This window comes from Ovis aries, chromosome 19, assembly GCF_016772045.2.
Source record: "Ovis aries strain OAR_USU_Benz2616 breed Rambouillet chromosome 19, ARS-UI_Ramb_v3.0, whole genome shotgun sequence".
Lineage (NCBI taxonomy): Eukaryota > Metazoa > Chordata > Mammalia > Artiodactyla > Bovidae > Ovis > Ovis aries.
The window spans coordinates 60,391,847-60,405,401 of NC_056072.1; the positions used below are offsets into that span (position 1 = coordinate 60,391,847).

The window sequence follows — 13,555 nt, forward strand, 5'->3', positions numbered from 1 at the left end:
TCCATGGCCGTGGCATATTTGTTCGCATCTTTGCTTCCACCAGCGTCTCACAGCGTTTGGAGGCGTGTCTCCGTCTCTTTAGGGAGGTTTGTTCCTGCGTAGTGTATTTCCTAACGTGGCGAGCGGCCTCGCTCCCTGAATCCCCTTCTGGCCTCTCGGTGCCTGTAGAGACGCGGCAGGTGGCTGTGTGTGGCTCTCTAAGCTGCAGCCTCCCCAGGTCCCCTGGTGGCTCGGGCAGCTTCCTGGTGGCATCTTCAGGGCCTTCTGTGTGCAGCGTCGTGTCACCTGCAGACAGTGCCAGCTCGCAGTCTTCTTGTCCAGCTTTGAGCTCCCTTGGCGGCGGCGTCTTCTGCTGGCCCTAGCTAGTGCTTGCAAAGCTGTGCTGAATGACAGTGGCAAGGGTGGACGCCCGTGTCTTGTTCCTGATCTTAGAGGAAGTGCTCTCCGCATTTCACCGTCGCGTGTGATGTCAGCATGTGCAGGGAAGTGACGGTTTGCCGCATGTGGCCTTCGTTATGCTGAGATGTGCTCCTTCTGTGCTCACCTTCTGGAGTGTTTATCATAAGTGGATGTTGGATTTGTCAGAAGCTCTTTCTGCATCATTGAGGTAACCATGTGGTTTTTATTCTTCCACTTTCGGCGTGGTGTGTCGCACTGATAGATGTGTGGGTCTTGAAAACCCTTGCATCCCTGGGAAGGATCCCACTAGATTGCATGTGTGACCCTTTTAATGTGCTGTTGGATTCCAGTTGCTCATTTTTCATCTTTTTGAGCAAAGAGCTCTTCCAGATGCCTTCTGAAGTCTTCCGGGGAACTGAAATTTCTTCCACTGAGAGAGTCTTGTGCAGATCAAGTAAATGGACCTCTGAAGGTGCGGTGTCTGGTCAGTAGGGAGGGTGAGTCAGAACTTCGCAGCCGAGCCGTGACAGTTTTTGTCTGGTCATCGAAGAAGCCCACGGTCTTGCTTATCCTGAGGGCAGAGCATGTGCTTTCTGCTGCCTGACTCCACGCGCTTCCTCCTTGGGTGCTGCTGTTGGCCTTGCTGGAGCCGTGCTCGTTGGAACGAATTGTCTGGTTTTCTGGAAGGAGCCCATAACAGAGGACTCCCTTCCAGCCCCGCCACATTCCTGACGTTGCCTTCTAGGACGAAGACCAGCCTTGCCGTGGCGGGTGGTGGCTCGCGTCACTTGCCCCACGAGCTCGTCCGCTCCACGTCCTCGTACAGCATGCACTTGCCATCGCTTGTCGTGATGTGTTTTGAAAGTGGACAGTTTCCATTACGTTTCAGTAGAGAGTCCCGTGTAGAGTATGGTCAGGAAGGTTTGTTTGCTTGTGTGGAACCCAGACTTCGAAGCAATGACTGTAACCACGGCGGTACAGGAGACTCTCACGGCGGGTGGGTGTCGAGCGTGTCTGCTGTCCCCCACGTGGCGTACCATCGGTTGTCCTCAGGATTTGAGTTCGGTTGCTTTCAGCTCCAGCCGATCTCCCCAGCCGTGGAGCAGTGTCCAGCAGGGAGCCTCCACGTCTGATCAGCAGCTGCACCTTCTCTGTACACTGCGCAAACCTCTTTCTGTGTCTCAGCTGCATTTTTATTTTCTCGAAATAACAAAGCGTGATATGCTGGAACTGTTACTTTCTCCCTTCCATCTTGGCTACACAGAAATTCACCAGTCTTGGTGCCTTTTTTGTTTGTTTTTATGCACACCGGTTCGACAGCTGTCACGATACACTCTAACAGAATTGTTTGGATGAAGTCACAGACAGTGGCGCAGCACTGTAGCCTTCTTAGGGAGAAAGTCGAACGAGCCCTTGGGCCACCCGACATCTTGCTCTCTGTTGAATTTGCAAGTTTCTACAGCCGGAAGCTGCCTTCTGGCAGGAGCTGGGAGGACGTCCCTGCTGTGGTCAGGCCAGTCCTCAGCAGAGTGGTGTGACCGGAGGTCAGTTCAGAGCTGTCTCAGAGGCAGCCAACCCTGGCTCCTGCGGCTCAGGACCCTCATTCCCTGTAAGAACCCCTCCCGTCCCGAGCCATCCTTCCTGACCTGGGAGCACCGTCCATCCTCGCTTTATGGACAGACAGCACACGCGGAGCCGTCCGCTCCCTCCCACCCTGCGGTAGACCCTTGGCCTCAGGCCTTCATGGCTCTGACGGGCCTGCCCCTCGTCACCTGGAAGGTGACGTCTCTCCTGAGACCTGTTCCTGTCTTGCAGGCGGACGCCACCCTCGGGCCCAGAGTGCTGGGCAGCCCGGCCCTGTCTGCCTTGGTGGGCTGCCGTCTGCCTCGGCGAGGGCAGCTGACTGCCTGCCGCCATGCCGAGCTCTGGCGGTGGGGCCTGGGCCTTGGAGGCTGGGCAACAGCCTCTGCGGGTTGCTGGTTCCCTGTGTCCCAGCACCATCTGTGCTGTGAGACCCTGGTGGGCGTGGGCCACCAGCCAGGCAGGCCCAGGTCCGGCCCCCTCCTCCTGGTTCTCGGCCGTCTGCCCAAACCACCTGGCAGCGGCTTCTTAGTGGAAGCCGTGAGGACTTCTCCACAGGAGGAGGTCACTTCTGGGGTCAGTGGGGGCGATCTGCAGCCTGGATGTCTCGGGGTCGTGGGTTTTCCTCCAGTAGCAGCGTAGCAGAGGTGGGCGGTGTGACTCGGGAGATGCTGGCGTGGCCTCGAGGCTGGGGGGCAGCCACGTGTCACACCCGGGGCGCCTGCAGCCTTCAGGGCATCTTGGCGCTGCCCGGGGCCAGGGCCTGGCGCCTCACACGGCTGTCCTCTCTCCCCAGGGTGCTGTGCCAGATTCTCGGCGCGGAGCAGCCTCTACATCCATGCCAAGAAGCACCTGCAGGATGTGGCTCCCCCAAAGAGCAGGTGTCCGGTGTCCAGCTGCGACCGGCTCTTTGCCTCCAAGCACAGCATGAAGGCCCACGTGCTCAGGCAGCACCGCCGGCACCCAGGTGGGCCCCTGGCGGCCGCAGGCGCGGCTGCAGCTGCTCGCTGCGTCCTGGACGCCCGGCCCAGGGCCATGGCTGCCTTGCCTGCACACCCGCGTCTGCTGGTGCCACCCCGACCCTCTTGCCCGCTGCTCTCGGGCTCCCCCCGCCTGGCCTGGCCAGGCAGGGCTCCTGAAGCTCGCCTTGACCTCGTCCTGTGTGCCGAGCTGCCCCTCCGGCTGCTCCTGTCCAGCCCTGCCCAGGACAGTCGTGGGGTCAGAACAGACTGTTCCTGGACAAGCACGCGGGCAGAGCGCAAACAGTGACGAGTCCCACGGTGACTCTGCACAGGGCCATGGCTGTCCTGCCCCCCGGCGCTGGGCACTTGGCAGCCTGGCTTTCCGACTGTGAGCCCAGCCCCCCAGGCGTGGCGGGCAGGGGCTGGGTGCTGCACAGCGGCCTCTCGCCGCATCCATCCCGCCGCCTGCTCCCCAGGGCCTGGTGGGTGTGCTGCTCATGCAGGGCCTCGCGGGTGAAGTCCTGGCTGCAGTCCCCTGAGCGGCTGCCGCTGGGCTCTGCCCAGGTCTGCCTGCCCGCCTTGGGCATAGCCCCCGCCCTGCTCTGTGATGCTGGGAGGGGGAGTGGGATGCAGGGCATGTCAGGAAGGGGACTGGGAGTGTCCACGCCTGTGAGGTGACGTGGCCTCGTGTGAGGTGACGTGGCCTCGTGTGAGGCGTGGACGTCCCGGCTCTGTTACCTGACGTGGTCTCATAGGCGGTGTGGACGTCCCAGGTCTGTGAGGTGATGTGGCCTCGTGTGACGTGTGGATGTCCCGGGTCTGAGGTGACATGGCCTCGTGTTGGGCAGGTGAGGGGGTCTGTTGTGAGTGGTAGGTATTCACGGCTCGACGTGACTGTAGCTGCTGGGGAGTGTGTGTCTGTTGTGGAGGAGCCCTGCCTCACGGTGTTCCTGGTGGGGTCACGCTGGATGGAGGTGAGGCAGGGCCGTGCTGCTCTGAGGGAGCTGGTTGCCTTCACGTGGCCGGTGCTAGTGCTTGTGTGTGGCTTGTGAATATCTGCCTCTCGCATGTGGCAGGTCTCCAGTAAACTCTTACAGAATTCACAAAATGCTAAATAAGGTGTTTACGAGCAAGTTGGTATTTCTTGATGTTTGCCTGGATTCAGTTCAGTTCAGTCATTCAGTTGTGTCCGACTCTCTGTGACCCCATGGACTGCAGCACACCAGGCCTCCCTGTCCAGCACCAGCTCCCAGAGTCCACCCAAACTCCTGTCCATTGAGTCAGTGATGCCATCCAGCCATCTCATCCTGTGTTGTCCCCTCTCCTCCCGCCTTCAATCTTTCCCAGCATCAGGGTCTTTTCCAGTGAGTCAGCTCTTCGCATCAGGTGGCCAAAGTATTGGAGTTTCAGCTTCAACATCAGACCTTCCAGTGAACACCCAGGACTGATCTTTAGGATGGACTGGTTGGATCTCCTTGCAGTCCAAGGGACTCTCAAGAGTCTTTTGCAACACCACAGTCCAAAGGCATCAATTCTTCGGCGCCCAGCTTTCTTTATGGTCCAGCTCTCGCGTCCGTACGTGACCACAGGAAAACCATATTATCTTTCTTGATTTATTCATAGGGATCTGAATCAGCAAGGTTGTCTAGGAAACTGGAAAGTTTTGAGAAGGAGACATATTTCCTTTTTTACCATCTTCAGAGAGGCCCTGCCGTCTCTCCAGAATGTTCCCTGGTGCTGGGTGATCGTCGAGGCCCCGGTGGTTGGGCCCAGCATCTGAGCTCCGTAGCAGCATAGCCGCAGGCAGAGGCTCTCCGCGTGGCTGTCCTCCGTTTGCTCGGGGACAGCGTCTGGCAGCTTTCCTCCCTGGGTCCCCAGTGGAACCTCGTAGCTGCTCTGCCGCAGTGTCCACGGGGTGGTGTGAGCTCAGGGCCCGCTCCGGGTTGGGCTGCTGGTGCTGCAGGAGAGGCCTGTCGCAGCCCTCCTGGCTCCTTTGCCAGATTCTCACGCTCCTGCCTCCCTGGTGGCCTGGTGCCTGGCGAGTGCTCACCAGGGCTGGGATGGTGGCTGCCCTTGGGTCTGAACTCCAGCGTGAGCGTCCAGTGGCGTCGGTCAGTGTTGGCACCGCCCCTTCTCCCGAGGGTGGCCTCACGGCTGGCCTCCCTTCCCCGAGGAGCAGCTACTCGAGTGCTGGGCGCCGGTGCCGCGGTGGTCGGGGGAGCCCGCCTGGGGGCTGAGCCTGTGCCTGCCGTGGGCCGGGGGCGTCTAGAAACAGGGCGGCTCCCCAAGCCTGTTGGGAGCCGCTGGGTCCAGGGGGCCGCAGCCTGGGATCAGTGCACGGGGCCTACCGTGTGTCTCTGCAGGCTGGCCGGCCAGCTGGTCCCCACTATCCTCCCCGTTCTCCCCCTCAAGCTGGGGAGAGGCGGAGACCAGGCTGAGAGGTGGCCTGACACGGCTGACCCCAGAAGGGTCCCCGAGCCGCAGGATCAGTGCGGCCTGAGGTCGGAGGTTCGTGCTCTGTGAAGGACACGGTCTCCACGGGCACTGCGGGGCCGTGCGTGTGACGGGTGTGAAGCCTAAAGGACTCAGGGTGAAACTTTCTCTCACTATTACTTGGGGAGCATCAGTGGCTGGGGGAAGACCCAGGGGCTCGAGGCTCTGAACCCCCATGCGGGCACCCGGGCATCCCCCGCGGCTCCTCCCTGCGGAGTGTGGCACCTTCGGGGGCTGGCAGGGGCTGCGGAGTCCGGTCCGCGCCTCTTCGGTGTGCCCCGCCCGCGTCGCAAGCGCAGACAGCCCTCCCATCTCTGATCACCGTGTTCCTTCCTTTTCAGACCTCTTCCCTCCACTGGGGGCTCCGAGCACGCTGACGCCCGGCGGTGACCCTGGCAGCCCCGGGCAGGGCGAGTTCAGCCACGTGGACCTTGCGGTTCTCTTCTCCGACCCGCCGGCTGACGGCAGTGCCGCCCCCGGGCCCCCCGATGCGGCTCTGGGCCCTGGGATCCTGACCATCGACGTGACTCCTGCGGGTGCCTCTCTTGGAGGGGACCTACCTGCCGGTCAGGCTTCCTTTGGGCCGATGGACCCGCTGGTCTTCGTGGCCCACAGTGATGTCCCGCCTGGCCCGGACAGCCCCCTCGTCCTTGGGACAGCAGCCGTGGGTTTCCAGCAGGGCGGCCTCGCCACGGACGATTTGCCGGCCATGGGCACAGGGACCCTGGGCTGTCTGGTGGCTGTGCCCGTGAAGAGCTTGGATCAGGACCCCCAGGCTCTGACCCCGAGCGGCCCCCAGGGAGCCAGCAGCGCTCCGGAGCCCCTGGTGTCCATCAAGATGGAGCCAGACTCGCCCCCCCGCGCCCAGCCCGGCTGGCAGCAGCAGCTGGGCGAAGGGGCGTTGCAGCCTGCAGAGTCCAGCCCCTCGGAGCAGCGTGGTCCTCGGAGAGACGCCGGGCTCGTGGCGGGGACCAGCGGCTTCTACCTGGTACGAGGCACCCTGGGGTCGCCGGCTCCTAGCTCGGCTCCTGCCCCGCCGTGTGGTGTCCTGGATTGACCCTCTACTGCAGACGCTTCCTAGGGGCCTGCGAGAGCGTGGAGCCCCGGCTACAAGTCTGGAAACCTGAATTCCCGTCTCGAATCTGGAACAGACTAGTGCTTATGACCTTGAGCAAATCGCTTAACTTGTCCGAGCCATCAGTCCTCAGTTATTTCTGAAACGAGGGGCTTCGACACGATTTCCAAGGTCTTCTGAGCGCTGGGGTTTGGGGGATGATGTGTCTTTTCCTGAGAAAAGCTGGGACGTTCATAACGTTGACGTGTCCTGGTGGTTGAGCGTCTCACACAACGGCAGATCCTCAGACGGACTCCTGACAGAGGAACTGCAGCGTCAACAGTGTCTGAAGGTTCATGGACGTGAAAACCAGGAAGAATTACCCGTTAGGACTGACGAGAAAAGGAGAGTGGTCTGGGAGCTCTGTCTCCGAAGGGCCATGACGCCTCTCCGCTTGTGAGGCCTGACGCTGGCGCGCTGTGACTGCGCTCACGTCAGTTACCTGTTCACTGTAACTGAGAGTAACTTACGCAGAGTCTTGGGACAGTCTGTTTCCTCAGCCTCAGGTGGGAGCAGTCAAGTAGGTTTCTCTTTGTGGTGCAGGTTAAATTCAATAGTGATGTTTATGTTCAAAAAGTTAAATCTCACTTGGCCACGATTTAACGAAGTGCTCCACCGTGAGTGACGCAGAGATGGCTGAGGCCCAGGGCCAGCAGCGTATGAGGCTGACCCGACCCTGTCCGTTCTCTCGCTAGCTGTGTGACTGGGGTCGGCCTGGCGTCTGGGAGCCCGGAAGGCGCTCGGAGAGGGGCCTGCAGGTAGGCCCGAGCCCCCCGGGGATGAGGGTCGGCCGTGACCTCACGGTGCTCCCAGCCCCGCGCCCGCGGACCGGGCGCTCGGGGACGTCCTGCCCTCCCTGGAGCACCGGCCGCTTCACCGGCTGAGGCCCCCGCAGCCCTGGCCCCGGGCGGGGGGAGGGCTATGCTGAGGCTGTGGGGCGGTGGTCGGGTCCTGTGTTTCAGGCAGCAGAGAGGTCTTCAGCTCACGACAGGCTGGTCCGTGTGAGGTGTTTCATACGGTTTAGCGTCCGGGGGAATAAGTGCTGCTTCCTGGACTGGAGTCACATCGCCGCTGTGACTCTGCGTCCCCGTCGCCCGGCGTGGTGTTCGGTCTGACCTCGAAATGGACCCTGTGCTCAGTTGCCCCCCTGCTGTTCGGGTCCCGACTGATGCTGCTCTTTTTTTGGATTCAGGAAGGTGGAGGCTCAGCGAGAACTGATTGCCAGTCCGTCCAGCGAGCCAGGGAGAAGAGGCAGAGAGGTGCCGGGAGCCGCTTGGGTGAGGCTGCGTGTGCTGGGCCGGGGCGGTGTGGGGACCCTGGGCAGGGCGCCTCTGGTTTTAAGATGTCAGCCGCTTTGTGGAGTTTCTAAAGCACAGGGTGGACTGCACAGTCTGTGCTTGTTTGCGACCTCGTCCGTCTGTCCGGGGTGCCTGTACCTGGTGCCTGTGAGGCTGTTGCTGGCTTCCTCAAGAAGCACCATGTGAAATATTTAACTACAGATTATTTCAAAAGCATCGAGAGGAGTGTAGGATCCGCGGTACACTCGTCTGTTGGTCTCTTCTTTGAATGACGATAACACGCTCTTTTCCGTGGCTTTCTTCACGTAAACACTGCCCTGTGGTGCCTGCCTGTGGTCGGTGTTCACTGTCACGGGGGAGGAGGCCCCCTGGTCCTCGAGCCCCGGGGCGGTGGGGGCACAGACGGCACGGCCCGTGGAGACGGCGTGGCCGGGGCGGCGGCTGTCGGGCCATTTCGTTTCCTTGTTGTTCGTGTTAACACTTGAGCGTTATCTTTTTAGAACTTAGGACATTTAGAAACATACCAGACAGGGTCATCACTTGGTCAGACGTTACTAGCTTGCCTTTCTTTCAAGCTGGCTTCTAGCGTGCATCCAGTTCTCAGTCATAAAAGCCGTGAGCGTTTGTGGGTCTGTTCGCCCGGGTCGCCGGGGTCGCCGGGAGGCGTTGTGCCTCGGGCCTCTCACGTGTGTGCACCCCCGCCCTCGCCCTGGCCCCTCCCCTGTGTGTGCGCCCGCGCACATGCACACACTTGCTGCAGAGCTGGGGCAGTGTGTCCGCAGGCCAGCGGGCCTGTCAGCGTGCAGGAGGCTGTCACGTGACCGGAGGCTGTGCCCTGGTGAGTTGGGCGTGGGGGCTCTGTACGGCCCCCGAGGCCCGGGCTCTGGGCCTGCCACTCCCTCAGGGCTGCAGAAGACGCTGACGTCCACCCCGCTCACTTTCAGCTAGACGACTTCTGCTCATGCGGGAAGGTCAGCAGAAATGTCCCCGAACTTACCGTGTTCAGGACCAGGAGCCTGCTGGCTTGCTTGTGCCCTGCAGGGGTGGTCGGCTGTGTCTACCTGCTCAGTGATTCAAGCACTGTATGGCTTTCCAGACGGAGCCTGCCAAGTGTCCAGGCTTCCCACCTGAGGCAGGGGGCGCGTCTCCTTGAGTGGGAAGGCTCCCACCCCTGCCCCCAGCTCGAGGCCCGAGAGCCCGCAGGAGGAGGAGCGTAAGTGCGCGCCCACCTTCCCTTTTGCAGAGCCCCGGGCCAGCCGTGCGTTTCCCCAGAGCCTTGCTTTTGGTGGAACTGCAAACATGTAGAAACACGCCTTCCCTGCCGGGGTCCAGCCCCGGTGGATCCAGGGAATTAGAAGGGTGGACGGAGTCGGTGAGGAAAGACTTATTTATTAATATAAGATTAGATTAGGAAGAAATAGTGTAGTAGGAAGATTAAGTGGAGAGAAGAGGCTGATTAACTTGGGTTATGTGGAAAACCAATAAAGTTCCAGACAAGGAGCTTCTACGTTAGGCCTCCGGCGCCCGTTTGAATATCGGAGAGTGCCCTGCCTTGGGCTCTCTCTCTCACGGATCTTAGAAGCCGGGTCAAGTAAGTAGACACAGTGAGCCTCCACGTCCCAGATGGGAATTCAGCCTGAAATTAGAGTAAAGAGGAGACAACGGGGGAAACCAGTCCAGCGACTGGCTCTCCTCCTACTGTCCTTCAAGGCCTTTTATACTTTTGATTATACAGAGATCGATGGGTAATACAAAATTATGTAGCGTTCGCAGCCCAGAGTCTTTCTGTATATCTTTTTGTATACAGAAGGTCTCAGGTGACTTACATTATCCTCTGGCCAAGAGACTTGTTAACACTTTTTGGCTCTCCTCCTTAATGAATGTTAATTTCATTTCCCCTAAGTGTTTTGCTTTAATCTGCATCTCCTTAAAGCGCTAAAGTTACATCTCTATAGAACAAAGGCGCAGTGGGTTATAACAAAGAAGGTACTTAACTCAAAGATCTAATGTTGCTAATACCAGGTCTACTACTTGTTTTTCTATATACCAACTATATCTAAAAACAAAGGATATGAAAATTTGGCAGCAAGTATAGGCTCAACAAATGAAACCTTTAATCAGTCCTATTCTAGTGATTTTGACTCCTCGGAAGCCCCTACATTCCTAGGATGTTTTAAGCTTCCTGTGCCTCCTCCTGTGGTCAGGAGGCCTCAAACAATCACACGCACAGCTGTACGAGTCCTGCAGGCAGGCTAGAAAGCCATCAGAGGGGGTTTTGGATTGAAACACTCTTTCAAATGCAGAAGACTAAAGCCCTGAATTGACTTTTTCCAGAGAATGTCAGAAGAGTGGAAAAGCAGGCCGATTCTTATTTTAGGGGGGTGGATGCTCAGGAAATTCCAGGGGGAAAACCTGAGGTCCCATTAACCTTGCCATCAGAGCTCTGCCACATGACCTCGTCACGGGAGGAATTCCTCATGCGGGCTCCCGACACTCCATGGTGGGCCATGGTCCACTGATGGCTCAGATGTTCTCTGCATGGGAGAGGGGCCCCTGGGTGAGAGGGGAGAAGGGGGTCCCCGGGTGTGAGAGAGGGGAACGGGGCCCCCCCCAGGTGAGAGGGGAAGGGGCCCAGCTGAGCACCCTCCATGCCAGCGGCAGCAGCTCCTCTGGCAGTGACTGTGGCGTCTGCGGGGCACAGGCCCTCGCGTGGGCTGAAGGTGTGCTGGAAGGAGGGTTTCTGTGATTTCGCTCAGTCAAGTGTGTGCTGACCTAGAGGGCAAAGCTGACCGGGCTTGAGCTCGTGAACACAGGGACGTGCTCGTCTCTGACAGATGCTGGGCTCGTGTTTGAGCCCCGTGGACCCACCCGTCACCAAGAGTGAAACAGGCACTCGGTCGTAACATCTAGAAGAACCAGGGGAGTTCAGCTCTGATCTGTACGTGTGACTTTCTCTCTATTCTCCCATCTAAGCAGCACGTGTGCCCACAGTTGTGCGTGAAGGCGGGGTTGGATCCCAGCTGGGGTCTCAGAGGCGGCACGGCTTGTGCCGTGTCATCAGTGTCAAGGAGAGAGGGGCTCAGACTCACTGCATCTTTAGATGTGACTTGGTGATGAGTAGGAGACACACGTCGTGTAAACGTTGCCTACTTTAGAAAAAAGTTGGCCGTGCTGGGTCTTAGCTGTGGTGCACACGGGCTTCGCTGGGTCACATGGGGTGCACACGGGCTTCGCTGGGTCACACGGGGTGCACACGGGCTTCGCTGGGTCACACGGGGTGCACACGGGCTTCGCTGGGTCACACGGGGTCTCGGCTCTGGTGCACACGGGATTCACTGCTCCACGGTGTATGAGATCTTAGTCCCCCAACCAGGGATTGAACCCCCACCCCCTGTATTGGAAGGCAGATTCCTAATAACCAGAGACAGCCCCACATCTCGTCTGCTGCTAAAAGTGACTCCGAAAGGTGCGTCTCCGGGCCCGCCTTCATTCACTCCAGTGGTCTCGTGGCGGGCTTCCTCGACGCGCCTTGAAGCGCGCGTTGGCGTGCCAGGTGTGTCCGCTCGGGTGTGGGATGGAGTCAGACCCCACGTCATTTTGCGTCCGTACCATGCGGGGTTCATCCAAAGCAAATGAGCTGAATCTGCAGCTGCAGAGTTGGGTTGAGGTCTGTTTAAAACACGTGAGCTTTTTGTTAAAAAATTGTTTCGACAACAGTCTCCAAGCTCACACAGACACGAGCTGTCTGGGAGCACGCCGGCAGTGCCCTTCTCGACGCGTCAGCAGGGTTTCCCCTTTGATGTTTCATAGTTAGCAGTTTAATATGTCTTCTCCTCGATGGGTTTGCACTGTTAATAACTGCAGCGGTAACTCAGCTTTTCAGATGAAGAACCTTCACTCCTGGAAAGTGCATTTAAATAAACTTTAAAAACAAGCAGGATTCCCATTTATGGACATGTTTGTAGCAGGGAAGTGTGCTGGGGTGATGAAGACTTGCAGGCCTGATAGGGGCTCCCGTAAAATTCCAGCGGAGGCCAGAATGTGGACCCGGAGGCTGTGCGGGGGCTGGGGCGGGGCGTCTGCAGTGAGCCCCCACAGGCGCGGCCATGTCCGTGGGGAGGCTCGTTTTCCGTGCGAGGCTGTTCTGTGCCCATGTCCACCAGTCGCCCGGGCACCTCACCCTTGCACTCCCGCACCCGAACATGTCTGCCCGCCCCCTGCTCCCCACGCCCATACCCACTCCGCCGTCCAGGGTCAGGGAGATTGGGCAGTGGAGCCAGCTGGGGCCGTGTTCCTGTGTCAGAGAAACCCTTTCTGGGGTTAGGAAACGCTTCCTGGTCAATGTTTTTTTAAGTGTATTGTTATAAAACCAAGACAGTGATGGTTTTTGTGACGGAAGTTGGACCGAAACAGCCGCTTAGCAGGTGTTGGGAGTGGGGGTGGGGAAGGCAGCCTCCGTCCGTCCTCCTCCCGAGAGCTCTGTGCTCCACGTGTCAGGGACCCCGAGTGCCCCTGGCTGGTGGGTGTGCAGGGTGAGGCGGGGTCCACTCCAGAGGGCGGGGGCCCGAGCACCGTGTGCGTGGAGGACGCAGGAGGACGTGCTCTGTTTCAGGAGCCACTGGGGAGTCTGCACCAGGCCTCGGGGAAGGGGACGTCTGCGCTGGCCCGGGAGCCTGGCTGTGGGGCGGCCTTGCCGTGCCCGGCGCCCTGCCGTGTGTCCAGGTACAGCTGCTGCAGGTGAGAGCGTGCATCACACAGACACACAGACACAGAGAGACGGACACACAGACCCAGAGAGACGGACACACAGACGCAGAGAGACGGACACACAGACACACACCCAGAGAGAGACACAGACACAGAGAGACGGACACACAGACACACATCCAGAGACACACTCACCCAGAGAGAGACACCCAGAGACACAGATACAAGAGACACACCCAGAGACATACACACCCAGAGACACACACACACACCCAGAGAGAGACACACAGACAACACACCCAGACTCACACACACACACACACACACACAGACACACAGACACACACCCAGAGACCCACACACCCCCAGAGACAGACACACAGACAACACACCAAGACACACACACACACACCCAGAGACACACAGACAACACACCGAGACACATACAGACACACACCCAGAGACACAGACACACACACCCAGAGACACACACAGACAATACACCGAGACACACACACACCCAGAGACACAGACACACACACTCAGAGACAGACACACACACTCAGAGACAGACACACAGAAAACACACTGAGACACACACACACACCCCCAGAGACACACACAGACACACACCCAGAGACGCAGACAGTACCCCTACCCCCGCCTGTTGTGCCGCAGCGTCCACACTTTTCCTGGTCAGGATCTGGGCTCCTGCATCTGGCGGGACGCGGTCACCTTCAGCCTTGCCTTCCGGGGCTGGCAGGGGGGGAGGACGCGTGGCTCTGACCCCTGGCGCATCTTCACTGAGCGCCTCTGTGTCCGTGGCTGTGGGCCTCGGGGCTGAGCAGGGCTGTGGGAGCAGGGAGGGCAGGCAGCCGGCCGCCGGCCCCAGTCAGTGTGGGCCTCGGGCCTCCCCGGGAGACAGGCTGGGCTGGCGCAGCCGCGTCCGGGGGGTGCCTCCTGGGGCCGGGGTCCCTGACATGGTGCTCTTGCTTCCGCAG

General features: G+C 59.5%; 1 protein-coding gene across 5 annotated transcripts in view; it reads left to right on the forward strand.

Annotated features, from left to right (window-relative positions):
- The window catches only part of ZXDC (ZXD family zinc finger C), a 30,718-nt gene that overhangs the window by 7,879 nt on the left and 9,284 nt on the right, over nt 1-13,555 (forward strand). For 2 of the 5 annotated variants that reach the window (XM_042236480.2, XM_042236481.2), the window contains exons 5-9: nt 2,777-2,947; nt 5,777-6,423; nt 7,245-7,307; nt 7,742-7,826; nt 12,460-12,584. In XM_042236480.2, coding sequence (XP_042092414.1) covers nt 2,777-2,947; nt 5,777-6,423; nt 7,245-7,307; nt 7,742-7,826; nt 12,460-12,584 — 1,091 coding nt within the window. Of the gene's footprint in view, nt 1-2,776; nt 2,948-5,776; nt 7,070-7,244; nt 7,314-7,741; nt 7,827-12,459; nt 12,585-13,555 lie in introns of those variants that run through there. The other 3 variants (XM_027957883.3, XM_027957885.3, XR_009597528.1) reach the window with 2 other exon arrangements.